The following is a 26,257-nucleotide window of genomic DNA, read 5'->3' on the forward strand; positions in this document are numbered from 1 at the left end:
CAGGGGGCGGGTACTAATCAAATTACCATGTTTAAATAAATACACTCTCTCTATGGGCCTTTGCTACCAATCTGATTCCAGTGCGGCTAAGTTCATTTGTTTTATCTTACTTTCAGTCACTGGGGAATGCTTTTTAAAATTTCAAGGTTTTTGTAAGTAAAATATACATGGCTCCGAAGTCAGATCTGAACGCCAGGGATATTCAGAGAAGTCTGCTTCTGCCCCCTACAGCTTCCCTAACTTTCCTTTCTTTAACATAAGCAGTTCCAGATTTATGTATATGTGTATGTATATGTGTGTTACACTGTAGGAAATGTACACACATCTTTCCGTCTTTCCGTGTCTTCTCGTTGAACAGAGTGTCTCAGAGGTCACTGCCTCTTTGACCTTTGGATTTGCATGTTCTCACCCATCTCATAAGCCTTCCGGCTTCTCGCCAGTGTTGAGTAGGTCAGCGTGTCAGTATGTGTGCCAGGTCTCAAACACAGCGTCTCCTAACTCGTGTTACTATCGCCTTCCAGGCCATCGACAGCATCCACCAGGTGGGCGTGTACTGTCTGGCCCTGGTTCCTGCCAACACCTTGCCCAAGGCTCCCCTTGGAGGGATTCACATTTCTGAAACCAAGCAGCGGTTTCTGGAGGGGATGCTGCACCCGTGTAATGTACTAATGTGCCCTCACACCTGTGTCACCAACCTCCCCAAACCTCGCCAGAAACAACCAGGTTAGTCGTGCATGACAATACTTGTCTGATCAGTCTTAATGTTGGTGGCTGCCATACCTGTGGTTAAATGGTGCAGCCCTCTTGGGCCCTACGTCTCTGGGGCTGGGGTTAAGAGCCATAGTGAATGGCACATCAGGTCAGTCTCCACCTCCTGCCTCCCTGGACCCAAGGCACAGATGAGCAAACGTCATCACGTCACCTGTGTGGTGTGGTGGTTTTCACGTGTCTCTTGGAACCCGTCGGAGTGACTAAATTCAGGCATGGCATCTTAGGCTTGGAAGGTGAGGCTGTGACTCTTCGGGAGTAGAGATGACGCCCAAGAGCAGTCTTGGAGCTCAGGAATCTAAGGACCCTCTGCAGTGCTGGGGGGGGCGGCCAGCTGTGCCAAGGCTGCGGGTGCCAGGGGACAGGTGCTGTGCCCCGTGGCTGGTGAGACCCAAATGGCCACTGTCTACTCCCTGATTTCACACATGTAAAAACTAATTTTAAAGCCTGCTTTGACTGTTATTTTTGTTCCATTGGTTATGTAAAGTTTTAGTAAATGCTAATAATAACTTTTATTGATTATTGAACAAATAAAATATCATTAAATAAATACACTTACTAAGAAAGATTTAATGTCCTGTTTTATATGTAAAATGCAGTAAAACAATGAAGTCTATTAAAATGTTCTGTTATGGCTGAGGTCAAATCTTCTACCCCCAGGTATATGCCGTTTGGTAAATTTCTCAGTCTGGTGTTGCTTGTATTTGGGAGATTCTCTTCATCACTTAAAACCTTGTGGCTGGTTTCCTGAGCGTCTGTATGTTAGCGAAGAGTGAAATGTACAGTCACATGACAGTTCTGTACCCAGAGCCATGCCTTCTCATTCAGGGTCTCCGCCCCTGTTTCCTAGAGGTTGGACCAGCCTCCATGATCGTGGGGAACCTGGTTGCTGGGAAGAGAATCGCCCAGGCCTCAGGGAGGGAGCTGGCTCACCTGGAGGACAGTGACCAGGCGAGAAAGGTAACAGCAAGTGGCCAGTGCCTGGGAAAGCGAGGCAGGCGCCTCCCCGGCAAGGCCGTGGACTGATGGGCCTCTCTACACAGTTCCTGTTCCTGCCGGATGTGCTGCAGTGGCGGGCGCACACCACCCCCGACCACCCGCTGTTCCTGCTGCTCAATGCCAAGGTAGGCCGCCTGTGCCCATCCCTCCCCGGCTCCCGGTGCTCTGTCCCCAGAGTCCCTGCCTGGAGAACAGGGTGTCGTTGCCAGGCCATCCTCTCTGCCTACCGCGTTCTTTGTGGAGCACTCAGCTGTCACATAATTCACGCAGTAACGTTTCCGTCCATCTTATATTTAACAGGAAAATTCTCATTAGCTCCTTTCCCAATTAAGAACAGTATGCTTATAAAAAAAAACAAAAACAGTATGCTTGTAAATGAGTTAAAAGGAAGTGTTTATTTTGTAAAAATTAGGAATTTAGACTTTTGTTTATAGATTTGACATGGCAAATGCTGCTTACTGCCCTGATTCTGGTATAGATTCAGAAATTCACTGTCAGGATTTTGGGCACCTTTTGATGTGATTACACTGTACCTGGAGTTCTTAGGATAGAAAGGAGGGGCTGTAACTCTCACATCCAATGGGTGGGCCAGTAGGCAAAATAGAGAAACATGACAAGTTAAATAACAGTAAAAATCCTGTCTCAGATGCATCACACAAGATGTAAGACCATGTACACTTTGACATAGTAAAGGGAAGGTCAGTGTGCTCTTAGAAGAATGCTGGTCTAGCTTTTGTTTCTGCTTGTTGCTGCCCACTGTCCCTTCATTCAAAACATATTTATTGATACCTGCCGAGTTACACGGTGTTAAGAGGAAAAGGGCACCTGCTCTCGGGACGCTTGAAGTGAGTCTTCCCTGCTGGAAAACCGGTCCGTAAGAAAGACTTTATATTCCTCGTCCTGTGTAACTGTGGATCTAGAAGAGTGTTAAGATTTATTTTGTGACTGACAGTTATTGGGGGGGGCCGGGCCCAGACATGAGGTGGCAGCTCAGAGGAGGAGGAGAGACGTGCCCTCACGCGGTGCGTGTGGTCTGAGCACCTGAGCGCAGGGAGTGCTTCTCAAGGGAGGAGGGCCCCAGGGTGGGGGCCCCACAGAGGAGCTCGCCAGGCATCTGTGTGGAGGGGTTGGCCATCTTTAAAGCCAAGGGAGAGCTCAGGAGGAGCCAGCAGAAGACTAGCCCTGGCCTTCTCCAAATCCATTCTAGACTTTTCTCAAGGTCACTAGTAAAACTGCATTTCTTTTGGTTTGTCAGCCTTCTTCGGGTTTGAATTGTCCTTAGGTCCCTGAGGACGTGCTGGCTTTTGACCCAGCAGCAGGCCTGTGGCTGTACAGGTGGTCGTCCAAGGGGACTGGCGGACTCTGGACATCTGGGCTCCCAGTATCTGCCTGGCGCTGACATCCTGCACCTTGGCTGGGATGGGAGAAACAAGCCTAGCTCCCCTTCGCGAAGCCTCAAGGGCCTGCGTGCCTGGCTCTGCATACACGCACATTGGCCTGTGCAGTGGAAGCACCAGTCGAGGAGAAGCGAGGGGTTCCCACTCCCAGGGGCCGGTCTGTTCTGGGGCATTATGTTTAGACCGAGCTGCCCTGTTACTTTTCTTAAGAAGGACAAAACAAGCTGTGAGGCCGGCCCGACTCTGGTCGGCCGAGCGAAGGAAACATTTGCTGGGAGCTGGTCTGCAGCCCGGCTGTCCTCAGCAGAGACGTGAAGTGAACGAGGAGCCCATGCAGCCGGGGCAGCTGTGCATCCGGCCAGGCACCCACCGCGGCGCAGGCCCACTGACCTGGGGGACAGGAGCTTTGACATGCACAACCGTGCAGCTTATGGATGTCTGTTCATTTAATGTGATTACTGTGTGCATATGTATCCAGGGTGATGGTTGTTTCTGGGCAGGGAGAGGATGAATTGAGGGTGGTATGCAGAGTGGTGATGGCTTATTTTAAAAAAGAGAAATTTAAACAATGAGGCAGAATATTATTAGGCATTGAGAACTTAGACATTTATGGCTTTATTCTTTATAATGTTGTTATATTTAAGATATTTTATCAAAAAAGCCAAAAGAGTTTTCTTTAATGGCCGTGTCTCTGCCCTGGACAAGAAGCAGCCCCCACTGCTCCAGACTCTCCTGAGATGCTCGTGGCCCGTCCCTTCACTGATGGCCAAAGAGCCACCTTTGGCCGTTCTGCAGGAACTCCACAGATGACGGGGAAAGACAATGGATGTGTCTGTGGGACTGGCAGTGGTCCCGGCCCCTAACCACAGGGTTCCGGGGACAGGGTGTGTGCAGTGTGAGCACACGCCCTGCCCCACCAGCTCCGCTCAGCCAGGGACTGCGTTCCTAGGGCACCGTCACCAGCACTGCAACCTGCGTCCAGCTGCACAAAAGGGCTGAAAGGGTTGCCGCCGCCCTGATGGAGAAGGCACGACTGAGCGTCGGGGACCATGTGGCTTTAGTCTACCCCCCAGGTAAGCACACCTGAATGCCCTGTGCACACGCCACCTCCCTCAGCTCTGCGTTCCCTGGGACACTTTGTTATCATGGAGCAGACACCCTCATAACCTCCAGCAGGTTGGCCAGGTGCCCGGTCCCTAGCATTCCCTGTCCTGAGCACGACCTCCTCCACTCTCCCGGGAGCAGCCTGTGCCCCTGACCTGTGCAGTCACTGCTTCCGGCTCCCTAGGGTGTGAGCACACAGACGAGAGCACCCTACATGTCAGCTTGGCTCCCAGTTTCCTTTGATAAAGTCTCTTTTAATCCACAGGCTCTCCATTTCCCTCTCTTTACAATTTATCTACCGAAGACCTGGTCTGACCCTACCTACACAGGCCCCACGGCCCAGATGCTACAGAGCAGCGTGTTCTTGGCCCCGTGTTTCCTGCAGGCTGGCAGCTAGATCCCAGCCCTGGGTCAGACTCTGGTCCAGTGTCTCTGCCAAGACCAAGTGCTCCTGCATGATCTCACCAGAAGCCCATGCTGGCTTGTGTCTCCGCTGGTGGCATTAGCAGCCACTGACTGATGCTTCGGTGTTTGACATTCATTAATCCTTTAGGGGTCACAAAACAGTGATACTCTAATTCTTTCATTTCTTTTCCATTTATTGGCCATAGAACTAACACACAGAAACCTCCCCCTTCATCTGGTATTTGGCTACCCGGTGGTAGAATTCATATGTGTTGGTTCTTTATGAGATGAATTTTGTTTCCTGTCACACTCCAAAGGTGACCCAGCAATGAATTTAAAAATATATACATATCAATATGAACTCACGGGCTTCAACTTATTTGTTGGGTTTTATCCTTTGTAGTTACTTTCCTTATCAAAGTTCAGGTTCTGCCGTGTTTGGCCAACAGGAGCCTGTTCTGGCTGGCTTAGCACTTGGCCACTAGTCCCTTACTGCTTCCTCGGGTTTATTGTGACAAGGTGCTCCACGTCCCCCTAGTGCCCGTCCTACCCCAGACCTAAGATCAGCCATTTCTCCACGGAGCCCCCCTGTCCCCTCCCCATGTTCCCAGAACAAAATCTGGGCATGAGGGACACTGGTTTCTCCTGGATTGGCTGCTGTTTGTTGGCTCTTTCAGTGAGCAGAACTGGGAGTTATAAATAAATGTATCTTTTTTTATTTAAAAAAAATTTTTTTATGTTTATTATTTTTGAGAGAGAGAGAGAGAGAGAGAGAGCAAGCAGGGAAGGGGCAGAGAGAGAGGGAGACACAGAATCGGAAGCAGGCTCTGTTATGCCCAGAATTCGTGATCCCCAAAGACCACTAGGGAGCCGAGTCCGATGTAAAAGCAAAAGAGCCTTTATTCGAGCTAGCTCGAGCTCAATCCCCTACCTGCACCGACGCAGCCGCAGCGGTGAGATACCGGGGAGAGAGAGCGAGTTTCAAAAGGACAAAGGTTTTATTGGGGCCTAGGGGCAGTTGGTGAGGTAATGGCTGTGGCCTCAGCCGATTGGCTGGGGAAGGGTCCGAGTCCTGTTAGGCAGGTGAGCGGGAGGTTACTCAAGGGGAGGAGGCGTGGTCAAGGTGAAGGACACAGAACAAGATGGAGTTGGCCGGCGTAGACCCGCCCTTTCAGCTCCAGGCTCTGAGCTGTCAGCACAGAGCCCGACTCGGGGCTCGAACTCAACAGACCGTGACATCATGACCTGAGCTGTAGTTGGCCACCCTACCGACTGAGCCACCCAGGAGCCCCTAAATAAGTGTATCTTTAGAGAGGCACTGCCTTCTGAGTTCATAGTGTTACATCCCATTCAAATCCAGGATCATAGGACTTTACCAGACCTCACCTACCGCGTATCTCCTTTTTTCCATACCAAGACTCCTGCTTCTTCAGAACAGGGAGATGATAGAGTTCGGATATCCCATAATTACTCAGCTATGTAGCCCTGCATCACATGCAGTGCTCCCAGAATAACTGCACAAATACTGTAACCATCAAAGTGAATTCTGAAAACAGTTTACAAGGTTTGCACCTGCTTTTCTGCCTTCCCCTGCCCCTTGTTGCTGCTTTGTGTCCGTGCTGTCAGGAGTGGCCGTTACAAATGCAGCCTCTCTTTTCTTACCCTCATTTTGATGAGGTTTTGGAGTGATGGTGAGGGGTGGGATCTGGAGTCAAAGGCCAAGAAAAAATTCTTGAGAAGTCTTTGGTGCAAAAAGGTGATTTTATTAAAGCACGGGGACAGGACCCGGGGGCAGGAAGAGCGCACCAGGCTTGTGAGGAGTGACTGATTACATACTATGGAGTTGGTAAAGTCGAAAGGGAGCCCTCCAGAGGGACTTTGATGTGCTAATGAGGACTCCTAAGATACCTGAGTCCTCCCTGTTGTCAAGCTAAGGAGGTTTTCCTCTAGTAAGACATTAACATTAGGACAGCAAGGGGTTCCTGGAGAAACTATACTCTGTATTTGCCACAAGTGTTTGTCAATGGGCTGCAGGTTATGTGGAAATTTAATGTTACCTGCCATTTCCTTCTTGCCTTTGTTCCCCACATCACTGTGGAGGGATGATGCTTGGGGCTCCAGGAAACTGAGTCTACGGGTTTCTGGAGATTAGGCTGTTGATAAGATTGCCTTTTTCTTGTAATTTACGAAGATATTTGTAAACTGTTGGAGACTCCTGTCCTGCATGACTGTGATCTCTATCAGCTAACCATTGTTTTTCCCCTTTCCTTTGCCCTTGGGCAGCCAGGAGAGCTGAGGAATGTCATACCTATCTTAGCTGGGGGTGGTCTGGGGGGTCCGCCTGCCTTTATGCTCCCTCATCCCTGGGATGGGGTTGGGTGGCAGCCTGGTCTCTCCTGGCACAGGGATGTGCTAACTTGAATGCTCCTAAACCCACGGGCCTCAAAGTCTGTCTCTGCTTTTCATTCTCTGGAGTGTAGGGTGCTTTTCCCCAGGGCGACTGCAGTCCCCACTCTTGAACTGCCCTGGCTTCCAGGTCAATGCCAGACATCGTACAGCATGTCAGTGTAAGGCAAGCTGGTGCTCTCCCCTGCCCGAGCTGTCTACACCACACCCTCTACTGTGGTAGGGCCACCCCCCCCCCCGGGGTCAGGTGGGAGCTGCAAAGCTTGAGGAGTGCTCACACAGGAAAGGCTGGGGCTAAAGTAACTGCAGAACACCTTAAAACTTTCTTTTTTTTTTTTTTTCTTTAGTTTATTTATTTTAGAGAGGGAGAGAGAATCCCAAGCAGGCTCTGCTGTATCAGCACAGCTTGAACTCACAAACTGTGAGATCATGACCTGAGCCTAAATCAAGAGTCAGTCATTTAACCAACCGAGCCACCCAGGCTTCCCCATAAGCTGTTTTTAACAACAAAAAAGAAAATTCATGCTGAAGGTCTACATTTACATTTTTTTTTGATTAAAAAAAATTTTTTTAATGTTTATTTATCTTTGAGAGACAGAGCGAGAGAGACAGATCACAAGTGGGGGAGCGGGGGCAGGGGTGGAGGCAGAGAGAGGGAGACACAGAATCCAAAGCAGGCTCCCCAGCTCTGAGCTGTCAGCACAGAGCCCTATGCAGGGCTCGAACCCATGAGCTGTGAGATCCATGACCTGAGCTGATGCTTAAGACTGAGGCACCCAGGCACCCATAAATTTACATTTTATGAACTTAACCCGGCCCGTGGAGAGTTTAATAGCTGGAGGGCTAAGCTGTGGTCCCTGCTGGAAGGCCCAGAACCTCCCTTGGGCACAGATATCTTGCAAATGCCACAGGCGCGTGTGTTGTGTATTTCTTGAGAGTGAAGGGGGAGTCCAAGACTTTCTTCCAATTTTCAAAGGGATGTGAGAGCCAAGGGATTAAGAACCCATGCTCTCTGGACACTGCAGAAGAATGGGGTGCTGCTGGGACTGGATTCTCCCCACCTGTTCACCTGGTGATTCCAGGGATGGGAGGAAATATGTGCATAATGGGAACAGCATGAATTTTGTGAGCTCAAGGAAATGAGCTCCTGGTGATGTCTCTCTTGCGTGCTGGGTTTGAGGATATGCTTGTTCTGTGTCGGGCAGGGACCGTGCATGCAGGTGCCCTGGCCTGCTGTGTGCCAGCACCTGCTCTCCCTTCACTCAGTCCTCCTGGCTGTCCCACAGGCGCAGAGCAGATGCATGGTCCTGTGGCGGCGGTACTGGGGGGCCAGCTGGACCTGGCTGGTGTGCTGAGCTGCCCTGGCCGCAGTGTCACATTATTAGTACTGATGGAGCACTGGGGACTTGTAATCCAGTGAAACCCACCAGCTGGGTGAAAGGTGGCATATTTATTTTGACTCTGGAATTGAAATAGCCTGAGGCTGACCAGTGGGGTCTGGTGTGCTCTGAGGGGTAGCATCTAGAGGGGCCTCCACGGTGGGGGGCACAGGAAATGCATCTCAAGTTGGGCTGAGTTCAGGACGGAAATACAGGTTTTAAGCACGGTATAATTCCCCCTAAATTTTAAATATGAGGAATTTTAAACATTTAGAAATTTGAAGGAACATTTTGGTGGTCGCATGTTGTGATGTGCAGTTGAGAGCAGGATGGGGTGCCCTGGCCTGAGACACATGTACGGTGAGGAGGTGCAGCGTTGGTGTCCCCAGTTCTCCAGAGACGCCTGCCTGCGTTCCCCACCTTCTCCTCCTGGAGGGGGTGGACCCCCTGCCTCATCCTCCTCATCACCTTCTGCTGGCAGAGGTGGACCCCTCCCCCTCCCATGCCCCCTCCTTTTCCAAGCTAGGCAGGCCCTCAGAAAGGTTCCTTACTGCTCTTGAGCACCTACCTTGTGCTTGGCCCCTGCACACAGGAATGGCAGGCATGGTGCTGCTCTCCGGGCCTAGGCCCCCTGCCCTCAGTGACCTTCTCTGTGCCATGCACACCCCCATCCCCTCCCCAGCCTTTCAGGATAGTTCTCTGTACATCCCTAACAGCACTGAGTTCAAGAAATACTGATAGCTGGCAGGCTGGGTCTGGGGACCCCCAAGGGGGTCATGCAGGACCAGCCAAGAGGTTCCCTGGCTGTGCACAGGATAGAAATCAAACGCAGAACGGCAGGAGGTGAAAGGAGAATTTATTGAGGATGTAGAGAGAATGCAGGTACATACAGTGTCTGGGAAACTCAGAAAGGAAAGGAGAGTCCCATCTTTTTCGGGATCTGGGGATCTTACTGAGGATGGTGGTCCAGTGCATGAGTCCTCTCAGGCATCCAGGAGCTGATTAGAACAAAGACGAGAGCCCGAGTGTTACCCCTTGGAGCCAGGGGGCCTAGGTGTCCACTTGTCTTGTGCCCTGGTCTGGAATATGCATATGATGGCTTCCTCTGGTCATCCTCCCCTGGTCCTTCCTTGGGTGTGATCTGTTCTGGAGAAATACACCAACTCCTTGTCCGCACAAGGAAGACACACACTGTTTGCATTCTGGGGCATGTGTAAAGGGATGCAGATCCTAGCAAGAATAGAATCAGGAAAAGGAGCAAAAAGATTTTTATGGAGTCCTTTATTGAGACAGTTTCCCTGTCTCAATATCGTATTAGTTTGGAGAAGTTGTGTTTGATCCACGTGGCACATGACAGGAACCCTGCTTTATCATTCCGTGGTACTAGGCGCTGTGAGCCACACTCCGCCCTGCACTGACCCCTTCTCACCATGTGTCTTCCCAGGGGTGGACCTCATTGCCGCCTTCTATGGCTGCCTGTACTGCGGCTGTGTGCCTGTCACCGTGCGGCCTCCGCACCCCCAGAACCTGGCCACCACGCTTCCCACCGTCAAGATGATCGTAGAGGTACCTGTGTGCGGTGGACGGCCAGGCAGGCCCGATGGGAGGGCCCTTGTTCCGGTAGACCAGAGGTCTCATGTGTCATCTCTCCCAGGCCCTGCGTCTCACTCACGCCTTCAACCCCTGTGCCCTGCAGGTCAGCAAGTCTGCTTGTGTCCTCACTACACAGGCCATCATGCGGCTGCTCAAGTCCAAAGATGCAGCGGCTGCCGTGGACGTCAGGACCTGGCCGACCATTCTAGACACAGGTACCTGTCCTCAGCACCGTTGGTTGTGTGCTGGCCCTGCCAGGACACACCACCTTTCCTTTCTTTGTTGTAGGAGTTGCATCATTGCCACCAAAAAGTAAGCGTTAGGTAAGGGCAGCTGAAGTCAGTGGTGAGGAGGCTGCTAAAAGGGCCCTTGCCACTGGGTTGCTGGCAGCCTGCCTCCTGGTTTCACTAATGGTGGGGCCTCTGAACCAGAGCAAAGATCCTTGCATGAAGCCTGTGTGCCTGTGGACCACCCCTCCTCTCACTGCCTCTCATGCCTGTACAGCAGTCGGTGGTTGTGGGGACACATGTCCCACAGCACACATACATCTATCCTTTGTCCCCATCATTGGGGAGTGCTGCTGTGCCCCATGAATTGCTTGTGGGCTGACCAGGAAGGCTGTAAACCCCTGGACCACTGTGCCTTGGACCCTGAGGTCACCCTCCCCATGGAGACACCCCAAGCTAGTAGCACCCACAAGCTTTGTTAGTGACTTGAGGTGCTGGCCGTGGAGTAGGCAGGAGTCCCTCCTTCCCCATCGCACCTGGCAGGCATCCGCCTGTCTGTGCTCTCCAGGGGAAGAGGTCAGGGACTATGATGTCTGTGGCAACCTGCCCAGTACCTGTCTATAGGCACAGGGAGCTGGCTGGTCCAGGGGCCCCAGGGCGGGTTTAGGAGCAGACTGGCTCCAGAGAGTCACATTGCTTCACCAGCTTGCTACGAGGTGGGTGGGCCCCAGCCCTTGCCTCACTTGTGTCTGCCTCACGGTCTCATAGGAACCGCGAAGCGCGGCAACCCTGAGGGCCTGTCCCTAGTGCTGTCTCTGCGGTCAGAGTTCTTGTTAACACTGGCTCTGCCCCAGGCTCTGTGACCTCCAGTAGGTCCCTGCGCCTCTGAACTCTCCCGCTGCTAAATGAAGCGGCTTCCTGTATGTCATGTGGGTCTGCTCCACATGACATTTCCTTGAAGGTTAAAATGAACTTCCGGGGCGCCTGAGTGGCTCAGTCATTTGGGCGACCGACTTCAGCTCAGGTCATGATCTCACGGTCTGTGGGTCGGGGCCCTGCGTTGGGCTCTGTGCTGACATCTCAGAGCCTGGAGCCTGCTTCGGACTCTGTGTCTCCCTCTCTCTCTGGCCCTCCCCTGCTTCCTCTCTCTCTCGGTCTCTCTCTGTCTCAAATAATAAACATTAAAAAAATTTTTTTTACCTGCACTTCCCCATGTACCCATGTGGCCTGCTGCCTTGAGGCCTCCCTCTCTTCTGCACTCACTCTCCCCCAGACTCCCCAGGTATGAATCCTGTTTCCTTCCTCCCTATGAGAGCCTGAAGTAGCATTAACATTACTGGTGTCTCTGGTTCAACAGATGACATACCAAAAAAGAAGGTGGCTAGCATTTTCAGGCCACCGTCCCCAGACCTGCTCGCATACTTGGATTTCAGCGTGTCGACTACAGGGATATTAGCAGGTGTGAAGGTGAGCCCTGTGATCATAGCTCTTACTTGCTTCAGCCTTTGATGGGGTGGGCAGAGAGGGTGGTGGGTGTGGGTTTATGCAGGCCCTCACTCTTATCCACAGCTTGAAGCAACAATACTGTTCCTTGAAGTATTCCCTAATTTTGGGGGTTTACTGGTAGTTAACACAGTAAACCCCCAAAATTAGGTTAGCCTGAGAATAGTGCATATTTTGATGTTCTGTGGTAACATCTAAACTCAGATTTACGACTATCTTTGGGAGCAGGTGGCTTTGATGAGTCTGTCTCCTTACCAGGAGCCAAGAGCTCCATTCAATTTTTTTATTATTCTGAAATCTCATTTAGAAGATTTTTAGTGTACATTTTCCTGTGTATTATTTGGTTTGTATGCAGATTTGAGGAGCCACCCTTTAAGGAAATAAACGTGCCTGGCGGCTGTGGTTGGCGGACACTGTTCTCTCTCCCCTCACGTCACTGACCAGATCTTTCATTGTACTTCAGATGTCGCACGCAGCCACAAGTGCCTTGTGCCGCTCCATAAAGCTACAGTGTGAGCTGTACCCCTCGAGGCAGATCGCCATCTGTCTTGACCCCTACTGCGGCCTTGGCTTCGCCCTGTGGTGTCTGTGCAGGTGAGTGTGCAGGTGGTATCTGTGCAGGTGGTGTGCAGATGAGTGTGCGGGTGAGAGTGCAGGTAGTGTCTCTGCAGGTGGTGTGCAGGTGAGTGTGCAGGTGCCATGCCCACCTGCAAGGCTGGAATTGCTGCTGTAAGTCTTTGGAGCTTTAGTGCTCATTTTTGATACTCACGAGCCTAAGATACACATATGAGTGGGTTTGTTTGGGGGTGAAAAGGATTGGAGGCTGGGTCTGAAATTGAGTAAAAGAGTAAAAATATATTTTTCATTAAATATAAACAGTAATCATTACTAGTAATAGGGAAGAGACTACTTAATTTCATCAGATACTAGGAAGCAGTGACAAATCTTTGGAAGAAGAAAGCCAGGGACTCCAGCCGGCAGACCCTGACCCAAACTGTGATCCTGGATCCTTCTGAGGTGCTTGGAGGGAGACTAAACCCCTGGATATCACCCCTGCTCCTGCCCCCACCGCCCCAGTACTTTCTATCGAAACTCCCACTTGACATTAGGGCACAATTGCGTCCTGTTCTGGCTAGAAAAGAAGTGTCCTCAGAGAAGGAGGAGAGAGGTAGGCACCCCAGGCCCTTCTGGTGCAGGTGGACAGGGCATCCCTGAGGCTCATGGGCCGAGGACTAACACAGAGCCGAGGCCGCAGCTGTCCTGCTGTCCTGACCCTCCCTGTGCTCTCTCTCACAGCGTCTATTCCGGACACCAGTCAGTCCTGGTGCCCCCGCTGGAGCTGGAGAGCAACGTGTCCCTGTGGCTGTCAGCCGTCAGCCAGTACAAGGCCCGCGTCACCTTCTGCTCCTACTCCGTGATGGAAATGTGCACCAAGGGCCTGGGCGCGCAGACCGGTGTCCTCAGGGTGAGCGCACCCCCCTGTCTGCCACTGAGGCCTGGCCTGCACCCTGCTTTCCTTCATCTCAAAGTGCCCAAACCAGGGGCTCCTGCATTGGTTCTAAACTGGGCCCCTGGGAACGTTTAAAAAAAAAAAAAACCTCCCAAGATCTGTTCAAGCCGTTTATGGAAACAGAGAAAACCCTTTCCAGGAGTTGAGCCGCACTGGCTTCATGGGCCCTCTTCCCTACACCTCTAGAGGTCACTCCCTTTATTGGCACAGCCCACACAGCAAAGGAGAGTGTGAGACCCAGGCAGCGGTGCCGGGGCCAGAGTGCAGGGGTACCGGGGAAGGGGGGGCAGGTCCTATACTAGCTCTGAGCAGCCCACCTCAGGGTCCCCTGAGGCCTGGGGTGGAGCCAGAGCTGTGTGCAGGGGCGGGAGCCACCTGGATGCCAGGAGTGGGGGGCGGGGCACCCTCCAGTGCATCCAAACTTAGGACCCTGAGGAACCAGGACCAGCTGGGGAGGTGGGATCTGCATCTCCACTGGGACTAGCCTCCCTGCCCTGCCCGCCCTGCCTGCAGACGAAGGGGGTGAACCTGTCCTGCGTGCGCACCTGCATGGTGGTAGCCGAGGAGCGGCCCAGGATCGCGCTCACACAGTCCTTCTCCAAGCTGTTCAAGGACCTGGGGCTGCCAGCGCGCGCCGTGAGCACCACGTTCGGGTGTAGGGTCAACGTGGCCATCTGCCTCCAGGTAAGGCCTGCACCGGCCTCCTGCAGTCCTCGTCCTCCCTGCGTGCGCTGTCCTCCCTGCTTGCCCTCTGAGCCCTTGGTGTTTTCACTTACACAGAACCGGTCAGCTTTGTGAGCCAGGAGGTTGTTATTTAAAAGATGTTCTAGTCTTGTTGATGAACAAAGGCTTACTTGGAAACAACACAAGTTGTTCTTGAACAGTGACTATTAACTTACGGGAAAAATCTCAAAGGATACAATATGTAGCTAATTTTTTGAAGCAAGATAAACTTGTAAAGACAGTTAGCAATTTTAAATTGAAACATTAATTAATGTGGTGATTTGTATTGCCCTAAATTAGTTTTTGAAACATTAAGGTATTTTACTTATTAGAAGGAAACACGAAGTTTCAGAAATTGAATAGCTCACTTGTAGTGCTGTTTACTGCTTCTTCAGATGACTGGCTGTTTTCCAGATTTGGTGCTAGTATCTCCATTTCACTTCTTTCTAAAAACATACTGAACGCCTTGCTCCACGAAGCGGTTCCGGAACTACAGGGCAGAAGAGGCATCACTGGAGCCAGAGTGGGCCCAGATCCCGGGCTGTTGCCAGGCTTCCGGGGCCTTTGCTCAGCCCTGGTCCTCGGCCCATGGCGCACCTGCCGGGCACAGGGCAGGTCTTACATGCAGAGACTGTCCTCCTGTTCTCCTGGCATTGCTGCTGATGTCCTCTCAACCTTGAAGACTGCTATCCTCTCCAAGCCACAGACCCTTGCTATGTGGCAGGAGGAGGTGGGCTAGGGTCCCCTCCTAATATCCCTCTCTAGTGTAGAAAGTATGACTTTCTTTTTAGTTAGCGGCTCTAAGTGAAGACCTTACTCTCTGCTCAGCATTTACTCGATATTTGAAGGTATCTATTCTATTGTCGGCGCGTGGGATGCCACGTATGATTGCGAAAATCTTAATGGATTGTTCATGTTTGCGCTTTGAGATGCAGTGACGTATTTTGCTTTCTCTTACTGTGTGTTTCTCACGTGGCCTGTTGCTTTCTGTTTGTGTTTCCTGTGGCTGTCTCCTCCCTGTCTCGCTCTGCTGGCCTTCTTTGCCTCTGTCAGCCCAACAGGCTGGGAAAGCTGGCTGAGCAGGTACGACCTTGACCTCAACCTCAAGGCACCTCTGTGCTTCCCCCATGAGTTCATGTGACCTTCTTGTGAATTCCAGACTAATACATGTTTCTTTTGCTGTCTGACTTTGCTCACAGTGGATGTTATTGGCATGTTATGTAAAAGCTCCCTTGAAACCAAATATAAGAGCAAAGCTATTTTCAAAAGAATTTAACAGTCCTAGCGTTACCTCTGGAGGAAGGGCAGTGTTTGGTCTCAAACAATCATTGTTGTTTTAATTCCAGGGCAGACATAGGTTACACTGTCTGGCATCTTTAGACAGTGGTGTTGACCAGAGCGTCCATTTAATTCGATGTTTCTTATCGATTAAATGGAACATATAACATCCTCGGCAGGACCAGTGCCCAAGTGTCTGATGAGAGGAGAGCAGGGAGACGTCCTTCGGGCCAATCCCTGGGAGAGCCTCGGCCATGCTCAGCCCTCAGGAGAACCCGGTCGGCTGGTGAGAGGCCAGGCCCAATCTGACGGCTGGTGAAAATGCCTTCCAAAACCTACGGTGGTGTTTTCACCAAGCACAGAGTATAGGGACCAGCAGGAACAGACAAGCGTTAGAGCGGACATGTAAAACTGCAGGATTTGAGATTTCCAGTCAGTGTTATTGGACAAGTCTCTGAGTGTTGTCAAGCCACATAGATGTTTGGACAGAAGCCATCCATGCCCCTGGGCATGCTCAGTGCCCTGAGCAGAGCAGCTGCCTTCCTGGGCGTCCCCTGAGGACCCAGGAAGAGCTGTCACATGGCTTGTGCCCGTGTAGATGGGGACACACTCCTGAAAATGAGATGAAGGTCCTCTGCTGCTCTCCTTTCCAGGGCACGGCCGGCCCGGACCCCACCACCGTCTACGTGGACATGAGGGCGCTGCGCCATGACAGGTGAGGGCCCGCCACGCCCACAGGTGAAGTTCTGCAGGCTGGGTCTGCCCTGACTGGACCTCCCAGCACCCCGGCGTTGGCAGCTGGCTGGCTGAGTCCCCTGGGGGAGCCTGGGCTTCCTTCTTGTTCCCTTGTGTCAGCACGGCTCAGGCAGCATCCCTGTATCTGTTGTTCCCATGACCAGGAGGGATGATGTCAGGTACGAACACTTGGCATGTGTCTTCTCGTGGGATAGAAAACAGGCAAACCAGCCAAGGCAAGGATGTTTTCCACTTGATACCATTTTAAGACAGGACTTAGTTTTTACATCAGTAAATGTGTGCTGGGGGCCACGGTGTGCACCTGTGAGTCTGGGTCCCTCCCAGCTCTGAAGCTTGATCCTGGTTCTGGATCCTCAAACGTGGCCATGCTGCAGCTTGAGGTAAACAGTGGTGAAGCCTCCTGGGGTGGGGCCGGCCGGTCCAGGGAGGGCCCCGAGAACCCTGGAGCAAGCCCCTACCCTGAGCGGTGGCACGTGAGCCAGGCAGCTGGGGCTGGTGCACGTGGAGCTGGTAGTCGCTGCTCCAAGGTCACAGCAAGGTCGTGAGCAAAAGCCTGGAGGTGTGGTGTTGTCCACTGACTGACCGTTACAGTGATAATCAGTTTCTGATTACCTTTTCCCTTGTTAATTTTTAGGGTACGTTTGGTAGAACGGGGTTCTCCGCACAGTCTGCCATTGACGGAGTCTGGAAAGGTAGCGGAAGCTGGGACTTACACCCAGGTCCTTTCTTATGTTAGCCCCTGCTGGGTGCTGAGGGCTAAAAATGTCCTAATGGGGGCACCTGGGTGGCTCAGTCGGTTGAGCGTCCGACTTCAGCTCAGGTCATGATCTCGCGGTTTGTGGCTTCAAGCCCTGCGTCAGGCTCTGTGCTGGCAGCTCGGAGCCTGGAGCCTGCTTGGGATTCTGTGTCTCCCTCTCTCTCTGACCCTCCCCTGTTCATGCTCTGTCTCTCTCTGTCTCAAAAATAAACATTAAAAAATAATAATAAAAAATAAAAATAAAAATGTCCTAATGGACACAGGTCAACTGTGGTTGGGACTGGGCTGATGCAGAGGGCTCCTCTCCTCCCCACTAGCACACACAAGGACATCTCTGAGCTAATGCCTAGAACGGGAGGGCTTCAGGTACAGAAGCCCAGAAGGATCTCCCACTGTGGGGCTTGAGGCCATGGGCCTCTTGGTTCGGGGCCCGATGCCTTCACGGGTATCTGGAGAGCAGGCGTCCTCAGAACCAGGGAATGTTTGAGGAAAGAAGAGTACCCACACGGCCCTACCAGGCAGTGATGAAGATGGGGATATGGCCTGGGTGCTGTGACTAAGCTGCTGGGCACCAGGAGACAGCAGGTTCGAGGGCGGGGCTGTGTCCCCAGTGTGGCCAGGAACAGACAGCCCCCAATCACAGGGCTTCCCACGGCTCTTGCCGCACATCGTGGTAGGGTCGAGAGCACAGGTAGCGACCTGTCCCAGACCTACACAGTCCCAGAGGCAAGACGTGGAGGCTGGCATAGCTCACGCAGCCTGGAAGGGCTGCCCCAGCTCTGCTCACACACCCTGGTGGTCACAGCTGCCTCTAGGGAGGCAAGGAAGTGCCCAGAGAGGGACAGGGCAGTGGGGCAGCAACAGGACCAGCCCGTGGGTCTATGGAGGGGTGGGTGTGGAGGGTGAATGGTCAGACTCCTGAGGAGGGACAGCCGCAGTGACGTGGGGCAGAAGTCTCAGCTGTTGCAAAGGTCCTGGAGTGGGAGTGGGAGCTGCAGAGGTGGCTGAAGCTTCGGGGGGAGGTGGGAGGGTGACCGTGGGCAACAGGGCCTGCATCCACACCTTCCCGTGACCCTTTGACCCTTCCCACCTGCCTGGAGGTCCCCACTGACCTCTGTTTCATATGGGGGAAGCCACCTGAGACAGAACAGGTGTCTGGGTGGCCTGACAGGGGCCCAAGCTTGGGGTCCCCTGAGCTGAGGCACCTCCCCTGGAGTGTTCTCCAAGGCTCCTGGGGAAGAGCCGGTGCCCCCGTGTGCCTGAGCCAGCCATGCCCTGTTAGCTAGCTTCCCGGTGCAGGACTGGGGCTCGTGGGGCCGACAGAGCCCCTTGCAGGCAGGCGTGGTGTGTGGACGGCACCCCACATTCGTGTGCCCTACAAGGGGCAGGTCGTCTTCTTGTGTCCTTAATGAAAGACCTCAGGTACGGCAGATGCTTATGGAAACAAACCCTCCTCACCCCTCTTGAAATCCAAAATATGGTCGGTTCTTAGGAACTGGGATAATTTTGCTAAGATTCACTATTTATTTTATCTATTAAAGGGTCTCTTATGGGGGTGGCTGGGTGGCTCAGTCCATTATGTATCCAAGTCTTGATCTCAGCTCAGGTCTCGATCTCAGGGTCATGAGTTCAAGCCTGCTGTGCACTGGGGCATGTAGCCTACTTTAAAAAAAAAAAAAAAAAGTCTCTTATTTCGATTAAAATTCAAAGTCAAGTTTAGGTTGGTTTCTAACCATCCCCATCATTAACACGTGCACGTCACTCTCCTTCCAGATCCTCCCTGGGGTAAAAGTCATTATCGCGCACACGGAGACCAAAGGGCCCCTTGGAGACTCACACCTGGGAGAGGTAAGGCAGGGGACCCGGAGCCCCCATGGCCTCAGCAGCTGTCCCTTCCCTTCTCCCCTATCCGTCCCAGAGTCGGGAATTCTCAGCAGAGGATTTTGGGTCCTGCAGGATGAAGCCCACCCCAGGGTTGCCCTCCAGCAAAGGGAAACCTCAAGTTCTGTAGGAACTGGGGGGCCTGAGGAGCTGCACAGAAACTGCACCTCCCCTAGAAAAGCAGTCCCTGAGGGAGGGTCCTTGACGCCCAGAGGGTGCAGGCTTTGCACGAATGCGTGGGAGTGGGTCTAGAGTAACGCGGGGCAGGGGGGACTGTCCCCCGGGAGCCTAGTAGAGGCCCGAGTTGTTCTGTTACGATGGGTTCCAGGCCTGCGGGCATGCCAGGAGGGCACAAGGACCCTTGTGGTCCCGGCGGATGGGGGTTCGGGGGTATTTACACAGGGCCTCCCGGGGGTTGCTTGGTGTCCCGATTGGAAGGTGTGCCTGTGCCAGGGCTGGGTGTGGTCAGCATGGGGCCTCCCTCAGCCGTCCCTCTTGCTGGCCAGCTGGACCCTGGCCTGTTAGGGTAACGGTTTGCCCCCGAGATAGTCACAAAGAGTCTGTGCCAGGTTGGGAAACCCACCTCTTGGCAGAAGGCCTGTTGGCTGCCTGCGTCTAGAGCCAGGCGCTCAGTCTGGGGAGCAGACTGTGGGTCCTGGATGGGCCCAGTGTGTAGAAGGACTCCCTAGGGGACCCCACAACACTCTGGGTACTGCTAGCACGGGTGCGGCAGACAAGGGTGCGTGGATGCACGTGAACTTAGCATGTCTGCAGGGCGAGTGTAGTGGCCGTGCCCGCTCCGTCCTGTGAGCCCTCAGCCCCTTCACCGGTCCCTCTGTGGATGCGGGACAAGCTCCCGACTCCTTCTCACTGTCAACAGTAGTTCCATGTGAGCAGCGGGGAGGCGCCTCTGTGAGCTCATCCGTGCCACAGAGTCCCACCGGTGGCTCCTAGGGCGAAGGAGGGGGCGCTTCGCTCCAAGGAGAGAAAAGCTGCTTGTCTGCTTTCTCTGTGCCTGCAGTTTAGCTCGAGCCACAAGACGAGAGACACTGAAACAACTCCCCCTCCCCCTGCCTTTGTTCACTCGGCCAGTGGCTGTCTCACGGCAGAACCTGTGCCCAGCGTTTGTGATGTGCCAACATTCTTGTCCCCTGGGCCCCACCAGATCTGGGTGAGCAGCCCCCACAACGCCACCGGCTACTACACGGTCTATGGTGAGGAGGCGCTCCACGCTGACCACTTCAGTGCCCGGCTGAGTTTTGGAGACACACAGACCATTTGGGCAAGGACTGGCTACCTGGGTTTCCTTCGAAGAACAGAGCTCACTGACGCCAGTGGAGGTGAGGGTTACCTTTCACCCCCTGCACACGGGCCGCATGTGTGGTGGGGTCCGTCCACACCGCACGGGAGGCCTGCTGCTGTGGCCCGAGAGTCTGACGTTCATGCCTCAACAGCTCAGGGACTCCTGCTGACCCCTCACCCTGTGCTGTGAGCGTGTATCTTCAGGTGTGGGGGTGAAGGACGTGGGGGTGCTCTGATAGCAGTTTTCTCTGAATATTACTGTTTTGCCACTGTGGGTGTCCTCACTGGCCTTGGACCCTCGGCCTCTGCTGAGGATGTGGGGGTGTTAGTGATCAGGGCACCAGGCCCTCCCCTTGCATGACCCTGAAAGTTGCAGGGTCCCCTAGGCCACAGCAGGTTGACCAGATCGAGTCAGACTTCTGGTGTCCCTACAGATGCTGCTTTGTTTCCAGACATGGTACAGATTATTTCTAAATATGTGTTCACACGTTGGCCTGACTTTCCTGAGGTGTTCCTGGCTGCAGAGGCGCCCTCGCGTGGGACCGAGGGGACGGCACCACCTCCAAGGAGGCCCAGTTGTCACCTGCTGTGTGGACAGCGGGCCCCTGTCCCACAGAGCGCGGCTCGGGGCTGCTGTGGATACGCGGAAGGTGCCGCCGTTCCCTGGGTGCCCTTCTGAGGTGTTTGCACCGTGTTCACAGAGCGGCACGATGCGCTGTACGTGGTCGGATCTCTGGACGAGACGCTGGAGCTGAGAGGCATGCGCTACCACCCCATAGACATCGAGACGTCTGTGGTTCGAGCCCACAGGAGCATCGCCGAGTGGTGAGAGCCACGTCCCGCCCTGCCCGGTAGCCTCTGTCCCTGCAGCCTCTGTCCCTGCAGACGCTCTCCACGGGGGGTGTGCTGGCGGACACCTGCCTCTCCAGCAGCGGACCCCAAGCCTCTCGCAGCCTCTCTTTCTCGTTTCCTGACCACTTGTAAAGCAAGAGTCTGGCCCCCAAAACATGAGGTGTCTACAGTTATCCTGAAGTGTTTCTGTTTTTAATGTGAATTTTTAAATTTAAGTGGTCATGACTCACGATGACTTCACTTTGAAGGGAGCTTGAACTGGGACACATACAGCTTTCAACATCAAATAATACTATTGGTTCTTATGAAGGACTTCAATTAGAATAAAGACTCCCATAAAACACATTTAGCCCAACTTCAAATTATGTTGGGCAGTAGTGCAGGCCAACTACTCTGTACTTGCACCATTTCCCACTTGTCCATTTGCTCCCAGAAGCCTGTGCCCGTCCCATGCATGACGCCATCTACCCCTCCCTGTCCCTGCAGTGCCGTGTTCACCTGGACCAACCTGCTGGTGGTGGTGGTGGAGCTGGATGGGCTGGAGCAGGATGCGCTGGACCTGGTGGCCCTGGTGACAAACGTCGTGCTGGAGGAGCATCACCTGGTCGTGGGTGTGGTGGTCATTGTGGACCCAGGTGTGATCCCCATCAACTCTCGGGGCGAGAAGCAGCGCATGCACCTGCGTGATGGCTTCCTGGCTGACCAGCTGGACCCCATCTATGTCGCCTACAATATGTGAGTGCCGCCTGTCGACCCCACGTTCCTGAGACAGGTGTGGTCCCCGGCCTCCTGGTGCGGGAGCCGGTCAGAGGTGTTGGGGCTTGTGAAGACACCACACTGTCTGCAGCCACCAGAAAAGACTCCAGTCTTCATGGAATGCTGTGCCCTCTGCTTTTACGGACCCGTCCCAAAGATCCCCAAATCTCATTTCAGGAGCCACTTCCTGACTATTTGAAGAAATGTTTTCATCTTCGAGGACCTTTGTCAGTCAGTATTTGAACAGGTGGGCGCCCGCGAGGGGGCCTGGAGTGGCTGTGGAAAGGGATCACGAGCGCTCTGCTGTGCTGCGAGTTTGCACTTGTTTTAGGCTAAAAATACCATTCTTGATTTTAAAAATTCACTTATTTATTCTCACTTCAAATGACAACTTCATGTATAGAATTCCTGCCAGAAAGAACTTGAGGCCCCTGGGGAGGAGCAGAGTGATGGCGGGAGGCAGTCCTGGCCTGCCCTCCCCACTCTCAGACCCGAGGCCCCGCTGTGGCCACACGGCACCGCCTCTGCTGGTTTCATTATTGAAACAGGTGTGCCCAGTTGTCTGCATTTGTTGTCACGAATACTCAGTAAGTGCCATTTGGGGCTGTCAGCTTAGACGCGTTGTTTGGGGAAGATTAACCAGCATTTAGTCTTAAACGACTGTCCCAGCTTTGTGACTTCATGCTGTGCTATTACAGTACCTGTTGTGGTAACTCCACAATATGGATTCTCCTCGGTACATGGAATTGTGTTGAATTGTTACTTTTATTACAGTTCAACAGACTTGGAAGCGTTGGCGGCAGCGTCTGAGGCTTTCAGGTCGTTCGTGCTATTTGCCGAGCGCCCTGCATGCAGTCTGGGGGCTGCGGAGAGACCCCTGCCCGCCTGGCGTTCGCAGTTTCGATTGTGTGCCTATAAAACTTGGCCAAACCATATTCAGTTATTTTATTCAAACTTGATGAAACTGATGTAATATAGTAAACCTAAATCAAAGAAGAGAATGTAAAATCCTTTAGATACTTTTAAGAATTTGAAGCAAAGCTCAAACCTTAAGACAGATTATTTTTATATAGCTATTAAAGAGTGTGTTATGAAGTTGTGGGGTTTGGGGGGGACTGAGGGTGGGAAAGTTTATGAATTATGCATGCTTCCTAGGAACAACCAGGCTTTTCAGGAATTAGCCTGGAACAGTGCCTAACAAAGCTATTATTAATTCTCTAACATTTTAAATTCGCCACCAAATGGGTCTGGCTAAGTGGGCGGACTCTCACATCCTACTCATATTTGGCTACAAATAGCACGTGCATAGTAGTTCTGTTGCCTGTGGTGTTGAGCTGCGGCTAGTATGTCACAGCATACTGGAATTCTAATAACTCTATTGTAATTATGTACAGAATCTGTGTAACTTATTGTCTGACATACAGAGGTTCTAGCGGCGGACTAATAATGGACATTCCTTAGAACGGGATGGCCAACGGGGAAAAACTACCTAACCCTAATCTTAATGTTGTAGTTTTATAGCAAACAAATACTGTAAAATTTTTGTATTGAAAGGTCAGTGGCAGTAAGACAAGGTGTCTTGTAAATTCAGATTTTAAGAAGCGCATTAAAATGTTTTAAAAGTACTCTCTGGGAATTCTGTATATCACACTAAAATTTTTTATATCATTATGTTAATAAAAGGTATTGACTATTTGTAATTCCGCACTTTGAAATGTGTGAAAATGTTTTTTAAATTACCCCATATAGGATGTATTTTATCATGCGTTTTTTTTTCTGAATATAAAAGCATTTATGCCGATAGCATAAAATCTACAAAGCACATTCACGTGTAAAGAAGAAAATTAAGATCTCCTATCATCCTACCTCTGATTAATCGCAGCATTAGTGTTTAACAAAAATCCTTTCAGGGCTTAATTTTTTCTTTTTAAAGATTTTTACAAAATTAGGATCATATGCTTTTATATTAGTTTTTGTACTTAATAAATTACAGACTTTTTAATCTATGATATATATCTTCTACATGTTTTAACAACTGTGTCTTACGGGTGTGCTGTGACTGAAGGTCATTTTCCTCTCGCTGTCCACACCAGCACTGAACACTACACCTCAGCAGTGCCGAGTCCTCACACGTCCGCGGCGACAGGTGCTGCCTCGGGCGCAGGTCCTTCAGGCAGAGTGGACAGGTCAGAGGTCATGCCCTGTGAGAAGCGTTGGGTGCCTTCTGCCCTCCAGAAGGGTAGAAGGGCCTCTTCCAGCAGCCTGACAGATTAAAATAAGTCCTTGCCAAATTACAGTCAAGTAACTGTCATGTCTAGTCACGTTAAAGATGTTTTCATGTGTCGTTTTTGTTTCTCATTCGTATTCGGATCCAGCAATTCTTACTGCACTCAAAGGTTTTTTGGTTGATTTGTAGGAACCATTTTACATTAAGAATCATCACATCTCAGGGCGCTTGGGAGGCTGTCAGTTAAGCAGCCAACTTTGGCTCAGGTCATGATCTCGCGGTTTGTGAGTTCGAGCCCCGCGTCGGGCTCTGCGCTGACAGCTCGGAGCCTGGAGCCTGCTTCCAATTCTGTGTCTCCCTCTCTCTCTCTGCCCCTCCCTTGCTTACTCTCTCTCTCTCTCTCTCTCTCTCTCAAAAATAAATAAACATTAAAAAAAATTTTAAGAATTATCACGTCTAGGGGTGCCTGGGTGGCTCAGTCAGTTAAGCGTCCAACTTCAGCTCCGGTCATGATGTCACGATTTGTAAATTTGAGCCCCACGTTGGGCTCTGTGCTGACAGTGGGGAGCATGCTTGGGATTCTCTCTCTGCCCCTCCCTGACTCGTGCTTTCTCTCTCTCTCAAAATAAATAAATAAACTTAAAAAAAATTATGTGAGCAGGTGAGGGGCGGGGGGGGGGGGTGGAGAGAGAGAATCCTAAGCAGGCTCCACAAGTCGGTGCAGAGCTTGAACCCACGAACCATGAGATCATGACCTGAGCTGAAATCGAGAGTCAGACACCCAGCCAACAAAGCCACCCAGGCACCTCTTAATTTAGGTTGTTTTTTAAAACGTTCTAATTATTTTATGCAAACTATGGTTACTGGTGCTTAGTTTCAGATTCTGAACAGAGCTGATTTGTTTCAGAGGACGCTCAGCACAGCCATAACCTCGTCTTCCACCCAGCCACCTTGTGGATGGAGCCTCTCCTTTGGGTGAGATGCCACTGAGGATACTGGGGCCCGATCCCCCTCGCCCAGCTTGTAAGCTGATGGTTCCAAGCTAGGAGAGGCAAGCTGAGAAGGCAAGCTCAGGTGCGATCCTGTCTCCACTGATTGCTGAGCTCCGAAGGCAGGCGTGTCACTCAGCAGTGTGCCATTGTTCCTGATGAGGGAGCGCGGGGCAAGCTGAGGGTGAAGTACAAGCAAGCACCCCTGCCCCCGGGTGGGATCTGTAGGATACCCCTCAGACACTCCTGGCCACCCAGAACAAAGGAAAGGGGTTTTAGTGCTTGCCATGGTGATGTGGGAAACTAAGGCAAGTGAAAACTTAAATTCCGTTACTGCCTACAGCCCATTAACAAGTCCTTGAGACCGGCAGAGTGACCTTCCTCTAGGAGTTGAGCTGCCTGGATGAGGTCACTTTGCTGGGGGCAAAAGGGAATCTTGCCTTAACTTTATCCCGACCCCCCAGGATCCTGTAAGTCTACTTCCTTTATCTCAACTGCCCCAAGATATATGCTGGCAATCATACTCCAGGCTTGTGGCCCCCTGATCTACATCAGAAGGGTCTCATAACTGAGATTTTACTAAACAGTAATAAATGACATTTCCCTAACTTCTAGCCCCTTGAGGTCCTGGAAACCTTGTTTCCAAAATCCGTTAGACTTACGCTGTCCCTGACCCCCTCCCAACCTGAAGGTATATAATAAATCACTCCTCACAACCCCAGTGCAGCTCTTTCTGCCCACGGGTCCTGTCCCCATGCTTTAATAAAATCACCTTTTTGCACCAAAGATGTCTTCCAAGAATCCTTTCTTGGCTGTCAGCTCCGAACCCCACCATGGCCCCACAACCCCATCATTTGGCACCCAACGTGCGGCTTCGCGTCTTTTCATCTGGTCTCTGAGCCGGTGCAAACTTGGTAAGTACTCTTTCCTTCCTTTACTCTCATTTCAGAGGCTTTTCAAGGAGTAAAGCCTTATCGCTCAGGCCACAATCCTCGAGCCGTGGCTACTCTATGGTGAGGAGAAGGCCTGCCTCTTGGCTGGAAGTTAGTCCCCCCCACTGGAATGGTAGTAAGATCCAGAAACTCGATGCCCTCTCTTTATTCCTGTCCTTATACAAAGTTGTCTGTCTTGGGCACAGGACAACCACCTAAGTCACCAGGACGGCTGCTCCATGTGAGGTTTCCTCTTCATTGGTTGAATGTGATCCCCTCCACATATCTGGTCTAGCCGCTTCTGGCCGTGGGACCTCCACTGGGAGCCCATCGAAACCAGTACTGGATTGAATCAAAACCCAACCAGGGAGGGTCGCCTGGGTGGCTCAGTCGGTTAAGTGTCCGACTTCATTCAGCTCAGGTCATGATCTCACAGTTCGTAGGTTCGAGCCCCACGTCAGGCTCTGTGCTGACAGCTCGGTGCCTGGAGCCTGCTTCAGATTCGGTGTCTCC

At 52.1% G+C, this 26,257-nt stretch overlaps 1 protein-coding gene across 2 annotated transcripts in view; it reads left to right on the plus strand.

Moving 5' to 3' along the window:
• The window catches only part of DIP2A (disco interacting protein 2 homolog A), a 110,486-nt gene extending 86,884 nt beyond the window's left edge, over positions 1–23,602 (plus strand). For both annotated transcript variants that reach the window (XM_047098534.1, XM_047098536.1), the window contains 16 exons: positions 522–723; positions 1,619–1,728; positions 1,812–1,892; positions 4,114–4,237; positions 9,903–10,024; positions 10,155–10,266; positions 11,636–11,745; positions 12,245–12,375; positions 13,078–13,246; positions 13,805–13,975; positions 15,946–16,007; positions 16,683–16,740; positions 18,579–18,653; positions 19,852–20,026; positions 20,690–20,813; positions 21,327–23,602. In XM_047098534.1, coding sequence (XP_046954490.1) covers positions 522–723; positions 1,619–1,728; positions 1,812–1,892; positions 4,114–4,237; positions 9,903–10,024; positions 10,155–10,266; positions 11,636–11,745; positions 12,245–12,375; positions 13,078–13,246; positions 13,805–13,975; positions 15,946–16,007; positions 16,683–16,740; positions 18,579–18,653; positions 19,852–20,026; positions 20,690–20,813; positions 21,327–21,579 — 2,079 coding nt within the window. In that variant the 3' untranslated portion in view covers positions 21,580–23,602. The remainder of the gene's footprint in view (positions 1–521; positions 724–1,618; positions 1,729–1,811; positions 1,893–4,113; positions 4,238–9,902; positions 10,025–10,154; positions 10,267–11,635; positions 11,746–12,244; positions 12,376–13,077; positions 13,247–13,804; positions 13,976–15,945; positions 16,008–16,682; positions 16,741–18,578; positions 18,654–19,851; positions 20,027–20,689; positions 20,814–21,326) is intronic.
• Positions 23,603–26,257: the final 2,655 nt, after the last annotated feature.

The sequence above is a fragment of the Lynx rufus genome, unplaced genomic scaffold (genome assembly GCF_022079265.1).
Source record: "Lynx rufus isolate CCGP_SWC_20201006 ecotype Redwood Valley unplaced genomic scaffold, mLynRuf1.p SCAF_5, whole genome shotgun sequence".
NCBI classification, from domain to species: domain Eukaryota; kingdom Metazoa; phylum Chordata; class Mammalia; order Carnivora; family Felidae; genus Lynx; species Lynx rufus.